At 36.5% G+C, this 13,458-nt stretch overlaps 1 protein-coding gene across 2 annotated transcripts; it reads right to left on the bottom strand.

Annotated features, from left to right (window-relative positions):
- Window positions 1-1,020: 1,020 nt before the first annotated feature.
- Window positions 1,021-13,235, bottom strand: LOC109091750 (blood vessel epicardial substance-like). Of its 2 annotated transcripts, none has more exons than XM_019105537.2 (8): window positions 13,076-13,235; window positions 12,480-12,702; window positions 11,490-11,614; window positions 11,016-11,203; window positions 10,806-10,914; window positions 6,647-6,814; window positions 6,087-6,228; window positions 1,021-1,526 (listed from the first exon to the last, which is right to left on the bottom strand). In XM_019105537.2, the coding sequence occupies exons 2-8, from the start codon at window positions 12,685-12,687 to the stop codon at window positions 1,396-1,398; spliced, it is 1,071 nt and encodes a 356-aa protein (XP_018961082.2). In that variant the 5' UTR covers window positions 12,688-12,702; window positions 13,076-13,235; the 3' UTR covers window positions 1,021-1,395. The 2 variants fall into 2 exon arrangements, with proteins under 2 accessions (XP_018961082.2, XP_042611678.1); XM_042755744.1 differs by lacking the exon at window positions 1,021-1,526 and adding an exon at window positions 5,708-5,736.
- Window positions 13,236-13,458: the final 223 nt, after the last annotated feature.

Below are 13,458 nucleotides of genomic sequence, written 5' to 3'. Positions count from 1 at the left end.
ATGGTTGTTTTCACAACTTTCTCTCTCCTTCGGCTGCTCTTGTTAGGTGTCGCCACAGATAAATTATCTGCACATTATTTGGCTTAGGTCAAATACAAATGATACAGTATATGGTATAACTCAATATAAGGATATAATGGTATATGAAATAACAAAATTTGGTACTGAGTCTAATAAAAGCTACTTTTACTCAATTCTCTGAATTTGGAAGTGGTTCTGATGCTCTTGATGAAAGAACCATCTAGAAGCCCTAATGATATAGAAGTATATGTGGCTTGATAAACCAAATGAAACCAACCTTTTTTTTTTTTTTCGGAATGTATGTGTTAGTTGTGACTCCTGTGAGACCTTGTTGGATCTTCATAGGCACAACAAAGGTCACCTGGAACAAAAGCTAGCACAGCAGTGCAAAAGTGCACCATACACTTTCCAAAAAAGGTACAAAAGCTGTCACTGGGGCGGTACCTTTTCAAAAGGTGTGTCTTTAGGTGCAAAGGTGTGTCTTTGGAAAGGTAACACCCCAGTGACAGCTTCTGTACCTTTTGTTTCAGAAAGTGTAGTGATATTTATACTAACAATGTTCTGATTAAAACAGAGATCTTGAAGTTAAAGTTGTGTGGCTTTGGATATGGTAAACTAGTCTGTGGTAAATTTCCCTTTCTAAAACATGTACATGTATACATTTGGCAAGCACTCCAAAGCAAATGTTGCTTGGTATATATTTTGACAGCACAGTGTACAAAGGAATTATTATATCTGAATGATGTGAGATTGCTCATCAATAAGCCTCAGTGCACAAAATATAGTGTAATATTCAAGTTTTCTTAAAATGAGAACAATTAACAAGTCACAATGTGTTGAATATTAGATCATAAGTACTGCTCCCTGAATTATTATTTAATCTTTCAGCAATGTTTTGTTTTTGCTCCTTGAGTGATTTGTTAAGTGAATCACTTAAACATTAAGCACAGCCATCATTAGAAAGAAACAAATAATGAAATACTGAAGTAAACAAACATGTCAACATGTCCATAGTGCCAAACTTTAATTTAAAAAAAAAAGAATAAAAACCGTGATTTCAAGCATCAGTATAACTTTAAACACACAATAGTCACATTAATGAAAAGAAAAGAAGCATTTGGAAGAAATGAAAATGCTTCAAACAGGACATTCAGTAAACCCAGTGTACACTTCATCATTGCTTAACCCTGTAATAATAGCCTGTGTAATAATAATACAATTCATTTTAATAAAATATTGACTGTTAACATATCACACAAGAAAACATGACAGAAAAACAGGAACATGCAAGGAAATTAATTATTGAATTATTTTCTTGTAAATACAATAGATTGAAACATAGAAGTCTAAGACCGTGAAGTGATAAAATACATTTTACATGTCTTCTCTGGGGGTCCTGGAAATGTTCTGGGAGGTAGAGGGGGATTCAGGTTCAAAAACGTCATCTTCCATTCCTTCTTCAATTGGTTTCATAGTCGTGGATGCTTTTGTCAAAGGAGTTTTCTCTGGAGAAAAAAATAAATAAATAAATGTTTTTCGAGGGTTTCATATGTAGTTACACATTAAGATTCAAGTTTAATGTTTTATAAAGTTATATGGAGACAAAACTTTCTATCATTCTCTTAAAGTTATTAACTGTGTCCACAGCTCAACAGTACCAATCACAGTAATGTGAATAAAATCACAAACATTAACAATTACAACTTTGTTATTTACACTCTGTGCGTGTTATATAAAATTAGCAGTACCCAAAATGTATTGGCTGGGAACCAGTTTTTGAGTCTTGTGCCTGAAGGTTCGGTCACGCTACACTTTTTGTTATGTTAATGTTACAAAGTTTGAATTCTGCGTTCCAAATACGTTTGATATAAAGACGTTGATCCAGATACGTCACTTTAAAGCTGAAGGTCTGCAGCATTGCAGGAAAGTGGAGTACATTGTATTTTTTACAATTATTTCATTACTGTTATATGCTGAATTTTTGTTTTTAAAAAGGTGCCGCAGAGGTTGATAATGTCATATAATGGTCGTTGTAGTATCCAAATAAATTTTGCATGTCCAAAGTCTAGTGTGACCGCAGTGTGAAAGAAGTGTTTTTATTGTTACATTGATTAATGTCTGACGCGTATTAGTCTGCAGTACATTAGTGTGCATACCCCTTTAATAATCTGCAAGATGTTTAAGTCCTACTGTATCATAACCGATAAACAAACGTAAGGTCTCTAAATTATCAACATGATCAAATGTGCTGAAAAACCTGCTGTACACAATCTACTACATGATTTCTTCCATCTGATTGATAAGTTTATAAGTTTTTAGCAAGTAAAAGGCCTCCTTCAATTTGTGATAAAAGTGTATTTTTCCTGTGTAAAAATCTTTACTGATTTTTATAAAGTAATGTAACAATATAATTTACTTTGTCAGTAATATCTCAGAATAAACACTGATCTGAAGCAACTTAGGTTTACTTAATTCTTCATACTTTTTTTTTTTAAATCATAATGTCAGCATTAACTATAATACATCAGGATCAATACATCGTCTCTCAATCATCCTATTGCATTTCATGAGATTTGATCTTAAAACTAAGAATTTAAATATCATTTTACTAATCATTCCTATATGTTGAATTACTAATCTTACTCTCATGTTATTGGGAGATATATAGAGGGATAACTGATATTTATATGTGTTTTATGCAAGTAGTCTGCTATACTCATTGGTCTCAAAGACAATCAATCTCAGTGGTCTACATTACAAGCTATCAGAATTGCATCAAACTTTTGGCATATAAATATCAGCAACTGCACAAAGTCAGTTTGGGTCTCTGAATAAATGTTTTTTTCCCTCCTTGAATATTCTCATATGTCATACTATGGTACATGAGCCATAAAAGCATGATTAATCAATCTTTTACTCAAAAACACTTATACAGCCATTTTTTTTAAGATTTTGTCTAAAGGTTCAATAAAGTCTTCCCTTAAAAAAAAAAAAAATTCTGACTAGTAGAGGAATCATAAAATTAGCATTCTGTATTGAAAATATGTGTGAATGTATAAAGGGCTAAAAAGTAAAAAATAAAAATAAAAAAAAACCTCTAGACAAACATGAGAAGAGCTGCAGTAAGAGCACAAATTTGAAATAATATTTAGTGTGAGAGAGACAAGAATCTCTACACGCTGAATAACAAAAGGAAAGATCTTGCAACCACCTCTCCCCTCCTTCTCAAAAAAAAGGAAAACTCAAGTTTTCAACAAATTTATCACATAATATGTCATGCATTCATTCATTCACATAAAAAAATTTGCACAAGCTCTCAACACTCCTATATGGGTCTCTTACTAGTCTTCAACACCTGTGATCACAAATTGATACAAACCACCAAATTTTGCCAATTAGCATGTTTTACATAACCTGAAGTTCAGACAGGAAACTCCAGATGGAAAGGGCTAATAGGTACTTTGCATAGAATATGCTAGTAATAACATTGTATACTAATGATGAGTGCTTTTGAAATACTCCTTCATGTAGCTTCAAAACATTTGTCTATTTTTTTTTTTTCTCGGAGCAGAGATTCAGAGTGGCACATGAGTCATGTGGGTTCAGCAAAAAGGGCAGCATTCTGAAATTTAAAGAGCAGTGGTACTGTCTAGAGATCCTTGGATTATATCTATAACAATTAATTAAATTGAATTCCAAAAGGGGTTTATAAACTTAGTAGACAAAAGGGGTATGCAAACCTCAAAGGTATGTATATAGATGATGATATCAACTCGCAAAAACCCAAGAGTGATCTGGAACCTGTTGCAAAGCAAAGCAGCTAACTGTCCATTCTCCCATTATTAATATGTGTCTATTTGTCAAATAAATAATTAAATGCATAGGAAGAGATAGAGTGCAGAGTAATACAAAAGATATGAAACTATATACACTGATCAGCCATAACAATAAAGCCATTGACAGTTGTAGTAAATAACACGGATTATATCGTTACAATATACACTGTAAGCAGCAAGTGAACAGTCAGTTCTTGCATTTCATGTGAAGCATGATAAATTGTAATGACTTTGACAAGGGCCAAGCAGTGTTGGCCAGATGACTGAGTCAGAGCATCTCCAAAAGGCCAAGTCTTGTGGGGTGTCCCGGTATACAGTGGTTAGTACCTACCAAAAGTGCTGCAAGGAAGGACAACCGGTGAACTGGCATCAGGGTCTCAGTGATGCACATGGGGAGTGAAGGCTAGCCCATCTGGTCTGATCACAAAGAAGAGCCACTGTAGCTCAAATTGCTGAAAAACGTAATGCTGGCCATGATATAAAGGTGTCAGAACACACAGGGCATGTGAGTGTCAGGACTGGACCATGGAGCAATGTCTGGTCTGATGAATCACATTTTCTTTTACATCAGGTGGAGATGGCAGCAGGATGCCACATGGGAAGAGGGCAGGCAGGCGAGCCAGTGATACGCTCTGGGCAATGTTCTGCTGGGATAGCTTGTGTCCTGGCATTCATGTGAATGTTACTTTGACACGTACCACCAACCAAAAGATTTTTGTAGATATACGTACACCCCTTCATGGCAGTGGTGTTCCCTGATGGCAGTGGCCTTATTCAGAAGGATAATGCACCCTGGCACACTGCAAAAATAATTTAGGATTGGTTTGAGGAACATGACCTCATGGCCTCCAAATTCCCCAGACCTCAATCTGATTGAGCATCTATAGCAGATAAATCAGAGTGACTTTGACAAGGATATTTTTCACCCTTGGGCCAAACTTTTCCTGTTGCTTAACCATTCTATTTCATGCTGATCCAGGCCAGCCAGGTTTAGTTTAATTTCCCATTGTGGGGCTGTTAACAGAGCTCTTTGGAATGTAATACAAATGCGTCAGTCATTGTCTTGGTAATGCAAGTGTTTACAGATTGTATGAGATGTAAATAGTGGCCGCATTATGGAAAATGATCAGATATTTTACTTTGCTCAAATAGCATTTTCTTTGCTCAAAAAGCATGCTTGGCCAGCTATTAGCTTAAGTGAAACTGGTTGCCAGACAACAAACAAATAGCCAGTCCACTTCCAGGCTGAGAAAGCTTTGCAATTGTGCCGTGCCAAACCAAGCTCAAGTGGATATATAACTGTAGCCATTCATTACGTTCTTAGAACTGTTCAGGCAGACAGTGAAAAAAAACAACTCGTGGGATGTGCTGGACCAACAAACCCAACACAAGGTGGCCTAACCTTGCAATTGGCAGGACTTAAAGGATCTGGCTAATGTGCCAGAACCATTAATTACCATGAGACATATTTAGAGGTCTTGTGTCTTGATGCATCTGAGCTGTTTTGGCAACATGAAGGGGGACCTACGTAATATTAGGTAGGTGGTTTTTAAAGTTTTGGCTGATCAGTGTACATAACATATACACTGAAGTAGCTCATATATTGATATGATGGATTTAGTTGAAAATTGTATGATGACATGTGTCATGGCATGAAAGTTATGGACAAACTCATCAAATGCAGTTTTTTTGGATGTTAAAGGTTAACTTCATAACAGGTCTGGTTATCAGAAGTCACTTGTTTTGACCACTAAAAGGGAATTAATCTACTTTCTGGTTATGTTCAAAATGACGATTTGTGTTGGGGTTGAGGAAGAGAAAGATAGTGAGAAAAAAATAAACCATCTTACACCCCATCAGGCCCGATCTGAGTACACAGCTAGAGAAGAAACAGGAGGAGAGAACATCAGGGATACACCCAATATTAATCGTTTGAAATCACACCAATGTATTGTGCAATACCACAAATTTAGTACCCTATTAGCAACTCACACTGGAACAGATGAAGTTCAGAGTGGAGATGAAGAATGCAAATTAGACATGTCTTGACATTTATAATAAAGTTAGAAGAGACAGAGATGAGAGAGATGTGTGTTCTGATTTATATCAGCATTTGTGGAGTCTAATATCGGAGCATACATGGACTGTTGAGTAAATTGTGGTTAGTGCTTGAAATACAGCTTAGCACTGACTGATTAGTGAAAGATACTTAGCTCTCTATAGACTTACGGAGTGATGACCCAGTTGACCCGCCTCTCAGGATCTGGTTGAGCACATCGTCTGTGTCACTGGTGCTAGCCATGCTGTTCCTCATCTGCATCATAGACAGCTGAGAACATAGGCTTGGATGACGGTCCATTTTCTTTGCAGCCTATGGTTCAATCATCATAACGTTAGTTATAAATAATCTCTTCCACATGATGTTCTTAATAAAAGCTGGTAATGTCATTCAGTTGATTAATCACATTTTGTTTCTGTAAATTACATAATCTTTGAAGTTAAATAAGTTGCTAATAATTTTCAAAAAACATACAAGAACAGTGTTTGGAACTCCTACTCATTCTTAATCATGACTATTTTCCATGTTTTATTCATCAAAATTGTGAAAAAACACAGATGGGAATTATGTAGCCATACCAATCCTTTCCCTCTCAACCAACTTCCATCCTGGGATGTTAACAAGTAGTACTGAAAGTCACCCATGTATACTAGACAACTGGATTGGTTTTCCTTCACTGTCCAAACATGTATTCAATTCTGAATTTAGTTAAAAATATGTATGTTCTTACCTTGTCACTCAGGGTTGGATCATTGAGAGTGTAAAGCTTGTTGGTGATGTCTTTGCCAATGAGGTACCTGAACACCTCGTTCAGAAAAGACTCTGACTCCAGGAAGTAAGTCAGACGCTCTCTAGACCAGCACAGGAACTTGCAGTTTTCCTCAGCAGTGATCGTCACCTGTATATTCATGTGCATGTGACAAATAAATGTAAATGGTGTGCATTAGTTTACTCTTCCACAAAATGACCAGAAATTTCTGGAATGTGACATTGTCTTTCTTAAGATGGCTTCCCTCATACAAATTAAACAAACACAGAAAGCACAGACCAGAAAAATCTCAGACGGACTAAATCCAGAAGAACTTTGGCAACATCTCCAAAAAACTTCAAGAAACCTACCTACAAAGCTACCTGAAAACTATGCACAACTGTACCTAGGACAAAAGCTGTTTTAAACAAAACAAAACAAATGTTGATTTGATTTAGTTAATGGAAGTTAATTGATATATAAAATATATTTATGACATTATATTTTAAAGCATCCTCACTTTACACCTTTTTTACACAAATGCCTAAAAACTTTATAGGTAGGTTTCTTCAAGCATCTTGGAGACGTTACTACAGTTCTGAATTTAGTCTGCCTTCAGATATATATATATATATTTTCCTGTTTCTTCATGTCATGCCAGACAGACTTGACGATTCTGAGATCATATCACTGTGTCGAGCACTACAGTAGCTGTTGTCAGACTCCTTGTGCATACAAAAATCTCACTGGATTATTACAATTAATGGCAAAAGGAATGTTTGGAAATGTAACCTGATATTTCCTACTGACACACTACAGCTTAAAATGGCTTAAAACCATTTTTCTGGTGGTGAAAATACTAATGGCCTAGGACTTTTGCACAGTACTGTATAATATACAGGTGCATCTCAATAAATTAGAATATTGTGGAAAAGTTCATTTATTTTAATAATTCAACTCAAATAAATTCAATCCACACAGACTGAAGTAGTTTAAGTCTTTGGTTCTTTTAATTGTGATGATTTTGGCTCACATTTAACAAAAACCCACCAATCTCAACAAATTACAGTAGAATATGGTGACATGCCAATCAGCTAATCAACTCAAAACACCTGCAAAGGATTCCTGAGCCTTCAAAATGGTCTCTCAGTTTGGTTCACTAGGCTGCACAATCATGGGGAAGACTGCTGATCTGACAGTTGTCCAGAAGATAATCATTGACACCCTTCACAAGGAGGGTAAGCCACAAACATTCATTGCCAAAGAAGCTGGCTGTTCACAGAGTGCTGTATCCAGGCATGTAAACAGAAAGTTGAATGGAAGGTAAAAGTGTGGAAGAAAAAGATGAAAAAAAAACCACAGCCTTATGAGGACTGTCAAGCAAAATCAATTCAAGAATTTGAGTGAACTTCACAAAGAATGGACTGAGGCTGGGGTCAAGGCATCAAGAGCCACCAAGGAATTTGGCTTCTGTTGTCATATTCCTCTTGTTAAGCCACTCCTGCACCACAGACAACATCAGAGGTGTCTTACCTGCGCTAAGGAGAAGAAGAACTGGACTGTTGCCCAGTGGTCCAAAGTCCTCTTTTCCGATGAGAGCAAGTTTTGTATTTCATTTGGAAACCAAGGTCCTAGAGTCTGGAGGAAGGATGGAGAAGCTCATACCCCAAGTTGCTTGAAGTCCGGTGTTAAGTTTCCACAGTCTGTGATGATTTGGAGTGCAATGTCATCTGCTGGTGTTGGTCCATTGTGTTTTTTGAAAACCAAAGTCACTGAACCCGTTTTCCAAGAAAGTTTGGAGCACTTCATGATCCTTCTGCTGACCAGATTTTTAAAGATGCTGATTTCATTTTACAGCAGAATTTGGCAACTGCCCACACTGCCAAAAGCACCAAAAGTTGGTTAAATGACCATGGTGTTGGTGTGCTTGACTGGCCAGCAAACTCACCAGACCTGAACCCCATAGAGAATCTTTTCCTTGTCAAGAGGAAAATGAGAAACAAGAGACGAAAAAAATGCAGATGAGCTGAAGGCCACTGTCAAAGAAACCTGGGCTTCCATACCACCTCAGCAGTGCCACAAACTGATCACCTCCATGCCACGCCGAATTGAAGCACCAACAAAACAAAAAAAAGTCCCTACCAATTACTGAGTACATGTACAGTAAATGAAAATACTTTCCAGAAGGCCAACAATTCACTAAAAAGTTTTTTTTTTTTTTTTGGTCTTATGAGGTATTCTAATTTGTTGTGAATTGGTGGGTTTTTGTTAAATGTGAGCCAAAATCATCACAATTAAAAGAACTAAAGGCTTAAACTACTTCAGTCTGTGTGAACTGAATTTAGTTAATATGTGAGTTTCACAATTTGAGTTGAATTACTGAAATAAATGAACTTTTCCATGACATTCTCATCTATTGAGATGCACCTGTATATATGGGGTATAGAAAAGAATCACCTCCCTTTAAAATAATCACATTTTGCAGTTTGTAACTTTGCAGCCTGAAAATAAGTCAGACAGAATTTTTTTTTTTTTTTTTTTTTTTTTTTGTTTGTTTTTTAATGCAGTTATATGTACTCGAGGCATCTTATATTATCCAAGCGAAAGAAATAACACCAAAAAAAACCTTCACTGAATTGGAAAAAGGACCACCCCCTCCTAAAAATGACTTGTAAACTCAATCAGGTGTAGCTAATCACCTTCTCAATGCCACACAAAACCATCTGACTTTCAATTGTGATCAGCTGTGGTCATTTTGATGAGCTCAGCATGAAAAGAGCTTTCCTGGAGCATTTCAGTCCTTGGTACAGCAACTGAAGCAAACAATCAATTATGGGGGACAAGGCACTGTCAACAGATCTCCAGGATAAAGTTGTGGATAGGCACAAGTCAGGAGATGAAGACAAAAACATTTCAAAGGCTTTATCAATGCCTATAAAAGCACAGTGAAGTCTATTATTAGGAAGTGAAAGGTATTTGGTACTACACAGACCCTCCCTGGATCAGGACGTCGCTGCAAACTGGATGAAAGAGCCGGGAGCAAACTGGTCAGAGAGGAGACCAAGAGGCCCACAGCAACTCTGAAGCAGTAGGAATTTATGACAAACAGTGGTCATTGTGTGCATGTGATAACAATATCACAAATTCTCCACAAATGTGGCTTATATGGGAGGGTTGCAAGAAAAAGGCCACATGCAGTCACGACTGAGCTTTGCCAAAACACACCTTGAAGATTCTGAGGTAGATGAGACTAAAATTGAATTATCTGGCCTAAACACCAAACAATATATCAGGCAGAATTCCAATACAGCTCAGCGGCCAAAAAACACCACTCCTACAGTAAAGCATGGAGGTGGTGATATCCTGTTATGGTGGTGTTTCTCTGGAGCACTTGTCAGGATATAGAAGGGGAAAATGGGTGGGGAAAAATACCGTCAAATTCTTGAGGAAAATCTGCAAAACTGAGCACACATTGGCATGGCCTAGTCAGAGTTTAGACTTAAACCCCATTGAAAATCTGGAATGACTTGAAGACTGCAGTCCTCAAACCGTCACCATCAAATTTAACTGAACTTGAGCAGTTCTGCAAAGAAGAGTGGGCAAACATTGCAAAGTCTATAATCACCTTTAACAAATGAAAGGATAGTACGACAAAGATCGCTTTCCTCAGCAAACATTCAAACTAATATTTTATTGTTAATATGAAATTGAGCTGAAGAATGAATGCTGTCAGAATCAGGTAATTACACTCACTCAGTCCATATCTCTCTCATCATACTCGACTCCACATAATATGCTGCTTTTAATCCAGTAACACAATAAGCTTTTAATGAAGCAACATTGCTTCGTTACTAGTTCTAAAGTGACGTTTTCGAATTAGTAACGGAAGCTTGAGCTCAGCTGTTAAACTGACAAACTGAGATTTGTATCCATAGCAGAAGGAAGTAGTTCTGCACAAAAGAGGGTTTTTTAAAGACACTCCGTTGTTGTTTTTCTTAAGTATTTACACATTTGTGCCGTCGAACTGTTGTATAAATGCAATATCACACTTGTAGACGTGAGTTATGGCTATATATAAGCATGCTGTGATTATCTGAAAATATTCAATGAATGTTTAAATAGTAAAATTTAAACACATTACCTGAAACCTCTCACCCCTGTTCATCTGAGTCGACCTGAATTCTGGAGAGTCGATGAAGGCATTGGTATAAATATTATGCAAGAAATGGCCACGATATGATACCTTCATCCTGTCAAATGCATAAACTTGGTCAGAGAACTCAAAAGCAATACACACATGATAGGAAATCTAGAAAGTAAATGTAGACTCTTAGTGAAATGAAGCACCTACTTTCCTTTGAGAAGAATACTGAGGCGCTCATCAACAAAGGTCTTATCTTCTGCTGCATAAACCTGGCCCTTCTTTAAGGTCTGGATAGTGCAGAACTGGCCGGTGAGCCTCTGAAACAGAGCTTCACGTACATGCAGGGGCTCGAACATGTGCTTGTACAATGATTTTAACTCCGTGTCAATCTTAATCTGGAATTAAACAACATAACCAAACAGGTATATTGAATTTAGCACAATGGGAAAGTGAATTCTAAGTCAAAATTCATTGCCGGCAATGTGATCATCACTACTAGCCACTGTACAGACACTACAATTGCCCACTCTGAAGACATCAGAGAAACATCCTCTTATCTCAATACAAATCATGGTATTTGACCTCTGTTTTCCTGGAAGCAGTTTAAGCATCTCTCAGCCAAGGACATTCAAATAGACTGTATCAATAAAATGTAACTTGCTCACTGGTGACTGTACTCACCGGTCTGCGTTTATAAAGAAGGAAGAAGAAATGCATGAAGTTCACCAGAAGGAAAACCACATTCCACACCATCACATCCAATGTACATCTGTATAATGTGGCCCATGCAATGAACAAAGAGCACCCTGAAATCCAATAAAGATAAGCATTTCAATTTCAAAAAAAAAAAAAAAAAAAAAAAAAATCGAAAATTACATAAAAACAAGCTTACTTTGTATTTTGACACCCCTTTAGACTTTCTAAATATTCTGCGCAGACTAAATTATTATATTAAATTGATATAGACAATACTTGCTACAACTTTTATTATTATTATTTTTAATGTGATTAAAACAACAGTAGTAAGTAACTTCAGACCCTTATATATATATATATATATATATATATATATATATATATATATATATATATATATATATATATATATTTTGAAATGTTGAAAATTGATAAATCCTTTCAATTCATAGATTTATTAGTGTTATTTTGATATTATTTATACTATTATAGTATTCATTAATATTTTGATAATTTATACATAATGTATTAGATTTTATTTTATTTTTTTATTTTTTTTAGTTTAAGTTTTAGTAATTTTGCTATGTTATTTTGCCATTTTTTTGTTTGTTTGTTTGTTTGTTTTCTTCATATTTCTTTATATTCTTATTTTTCTTTCATTTGTAATTAATAGTACATCAACTCAGCTAATCAAATGAAATGAAATTACCGGTAACAAAATTTATAGAATTAAAACTACAGTGTATGAAGTTCAGTACCCTCTAAATTTCTTATAGACCTATATATTTTAATCATTTCAGTTGTTACAGTAGGTCTACATGTGTATGACCATTTTAATTTTCCTGTCAATTTGTGATATTTAAAAAGGCTAAGCTTTAACTATGTTTACATTTATGATAACTAAGTTTTAACTAGCATGTATTTTCGGCTAAACAAATGTATGCGCATTGCTCTGCTGTTGAGGGCGCTCTGTACCTGTCATCAGCAGCAGTCTGAGGAAGATCATATGAAGCGTTACTGTGGTGGGGATGAGGAAACCTAGACCAAGGCTCAAGTTGGCCAGGTGGAACAGCAGGTGATGAGACTGCTCCCAGTCCTGGCATAATGTGGCGTTTGAATCACCAGAGACTGACGGGACACTGGAAGGCAATGGAGATGTTGTGTAGCTTAAGGTGTCTGACATTCTGAAGTTTTCAAGCTGATGGGGAGATGCCAGAAAGTTGAACTGTTAGAACCGCCACATTCATAAACAAATACATTCGAATTGCAAGCATTTCTCTTAACTGAATAGCCTACATAGCCTATCTGGACATAAATGTTCTAAATGTCTGTCAGCGCGGTTAATAGTGACATGAAGATAGGCTACTGTCAGAAATCAGAAACCGAAATGCGCAAACCGCTTTCGGGGAGATTCACAAACCCAGAGACGCAGTCACTGACCTCCAATAAACTTTCTATAGAACCACTTTTTACTTTATCTAGTGTGCTTCGTGTTAATCTTGCATAGCTTTAGTTTAAGTTATTTTAAAATATTTCATTATAGCCTATTAATTCAGATATTTTCTACTCACCGGTGTTGTCGATTCGAGCTCTAATGTGCGAATGTTAAGGCAGAAGATAACAGCCTGATAGCAGAGCAGCTGCAGTGTGTGAGGAGCGCATTCCAGCCAGATGACAGGCAGTGACTTAAAATGGGCACAAACCAAGCGGCCAGTCCTCCGCGCACATATGACACTCCACCACTAGAGAGAGACATTCATGATCATGAGGCGCTTGTTAATTGTGTTTTGTTGTCAATAGACTGGTCTGACATGGAGCTACACTGAAGCATGCCCTTAATACAACTAAATTAAAGAAGACCGCCGAGATCAGTTTTCGTCTGGCAAATATGTTGTTTGTTTCATCAGCCAAATTTGTAGGCTATAGGATATGTGTCCACATTAAAAATCACTGC

The sequence above is a fragment of the Cyprinus carpio genome, unplaced genomic scaffold, assembly GCF_018340385.1.
Source record: "Cyprinus carpio isolate SPL01 unplaced genomic scaffold, ASM1834038v1 S000006746, whole genome shotgun sequence".
NCBI lineage: Eukaryota > Metazoa > Chordata > Actinopteri > Cypriniformes > Cyprinidae > Cyprinus > Cyprinus carpio.
Note: the sequence above shows the minus strand (reverse complement) of the source record. Positions and strands in the feature narration are given on the sequence as shown.

Coding starts and splice junctions, on each gene's coding strand:
- LOC109091750 (XM_019105537.2), bottom strand. CDS start 12,687: ATGTCAGACACCTTAAGCTACACAACATCTCCATTGCCTTCCAGTGTC. Junction 10,915..11,015: donor AGTATTCTTCTCAAAGGAAA/GTAGGTGCTTCA, acceptor TGCATTTGACAG/GATGAAGGTATCATATCGTG. Junction 6,815..10,805: donor ACAGGGGTGAGAGGTTTCAG/GTAATGTGTTTA, acceptor ATGAATATACAG/GTGACGATCACTGCTGAGGA.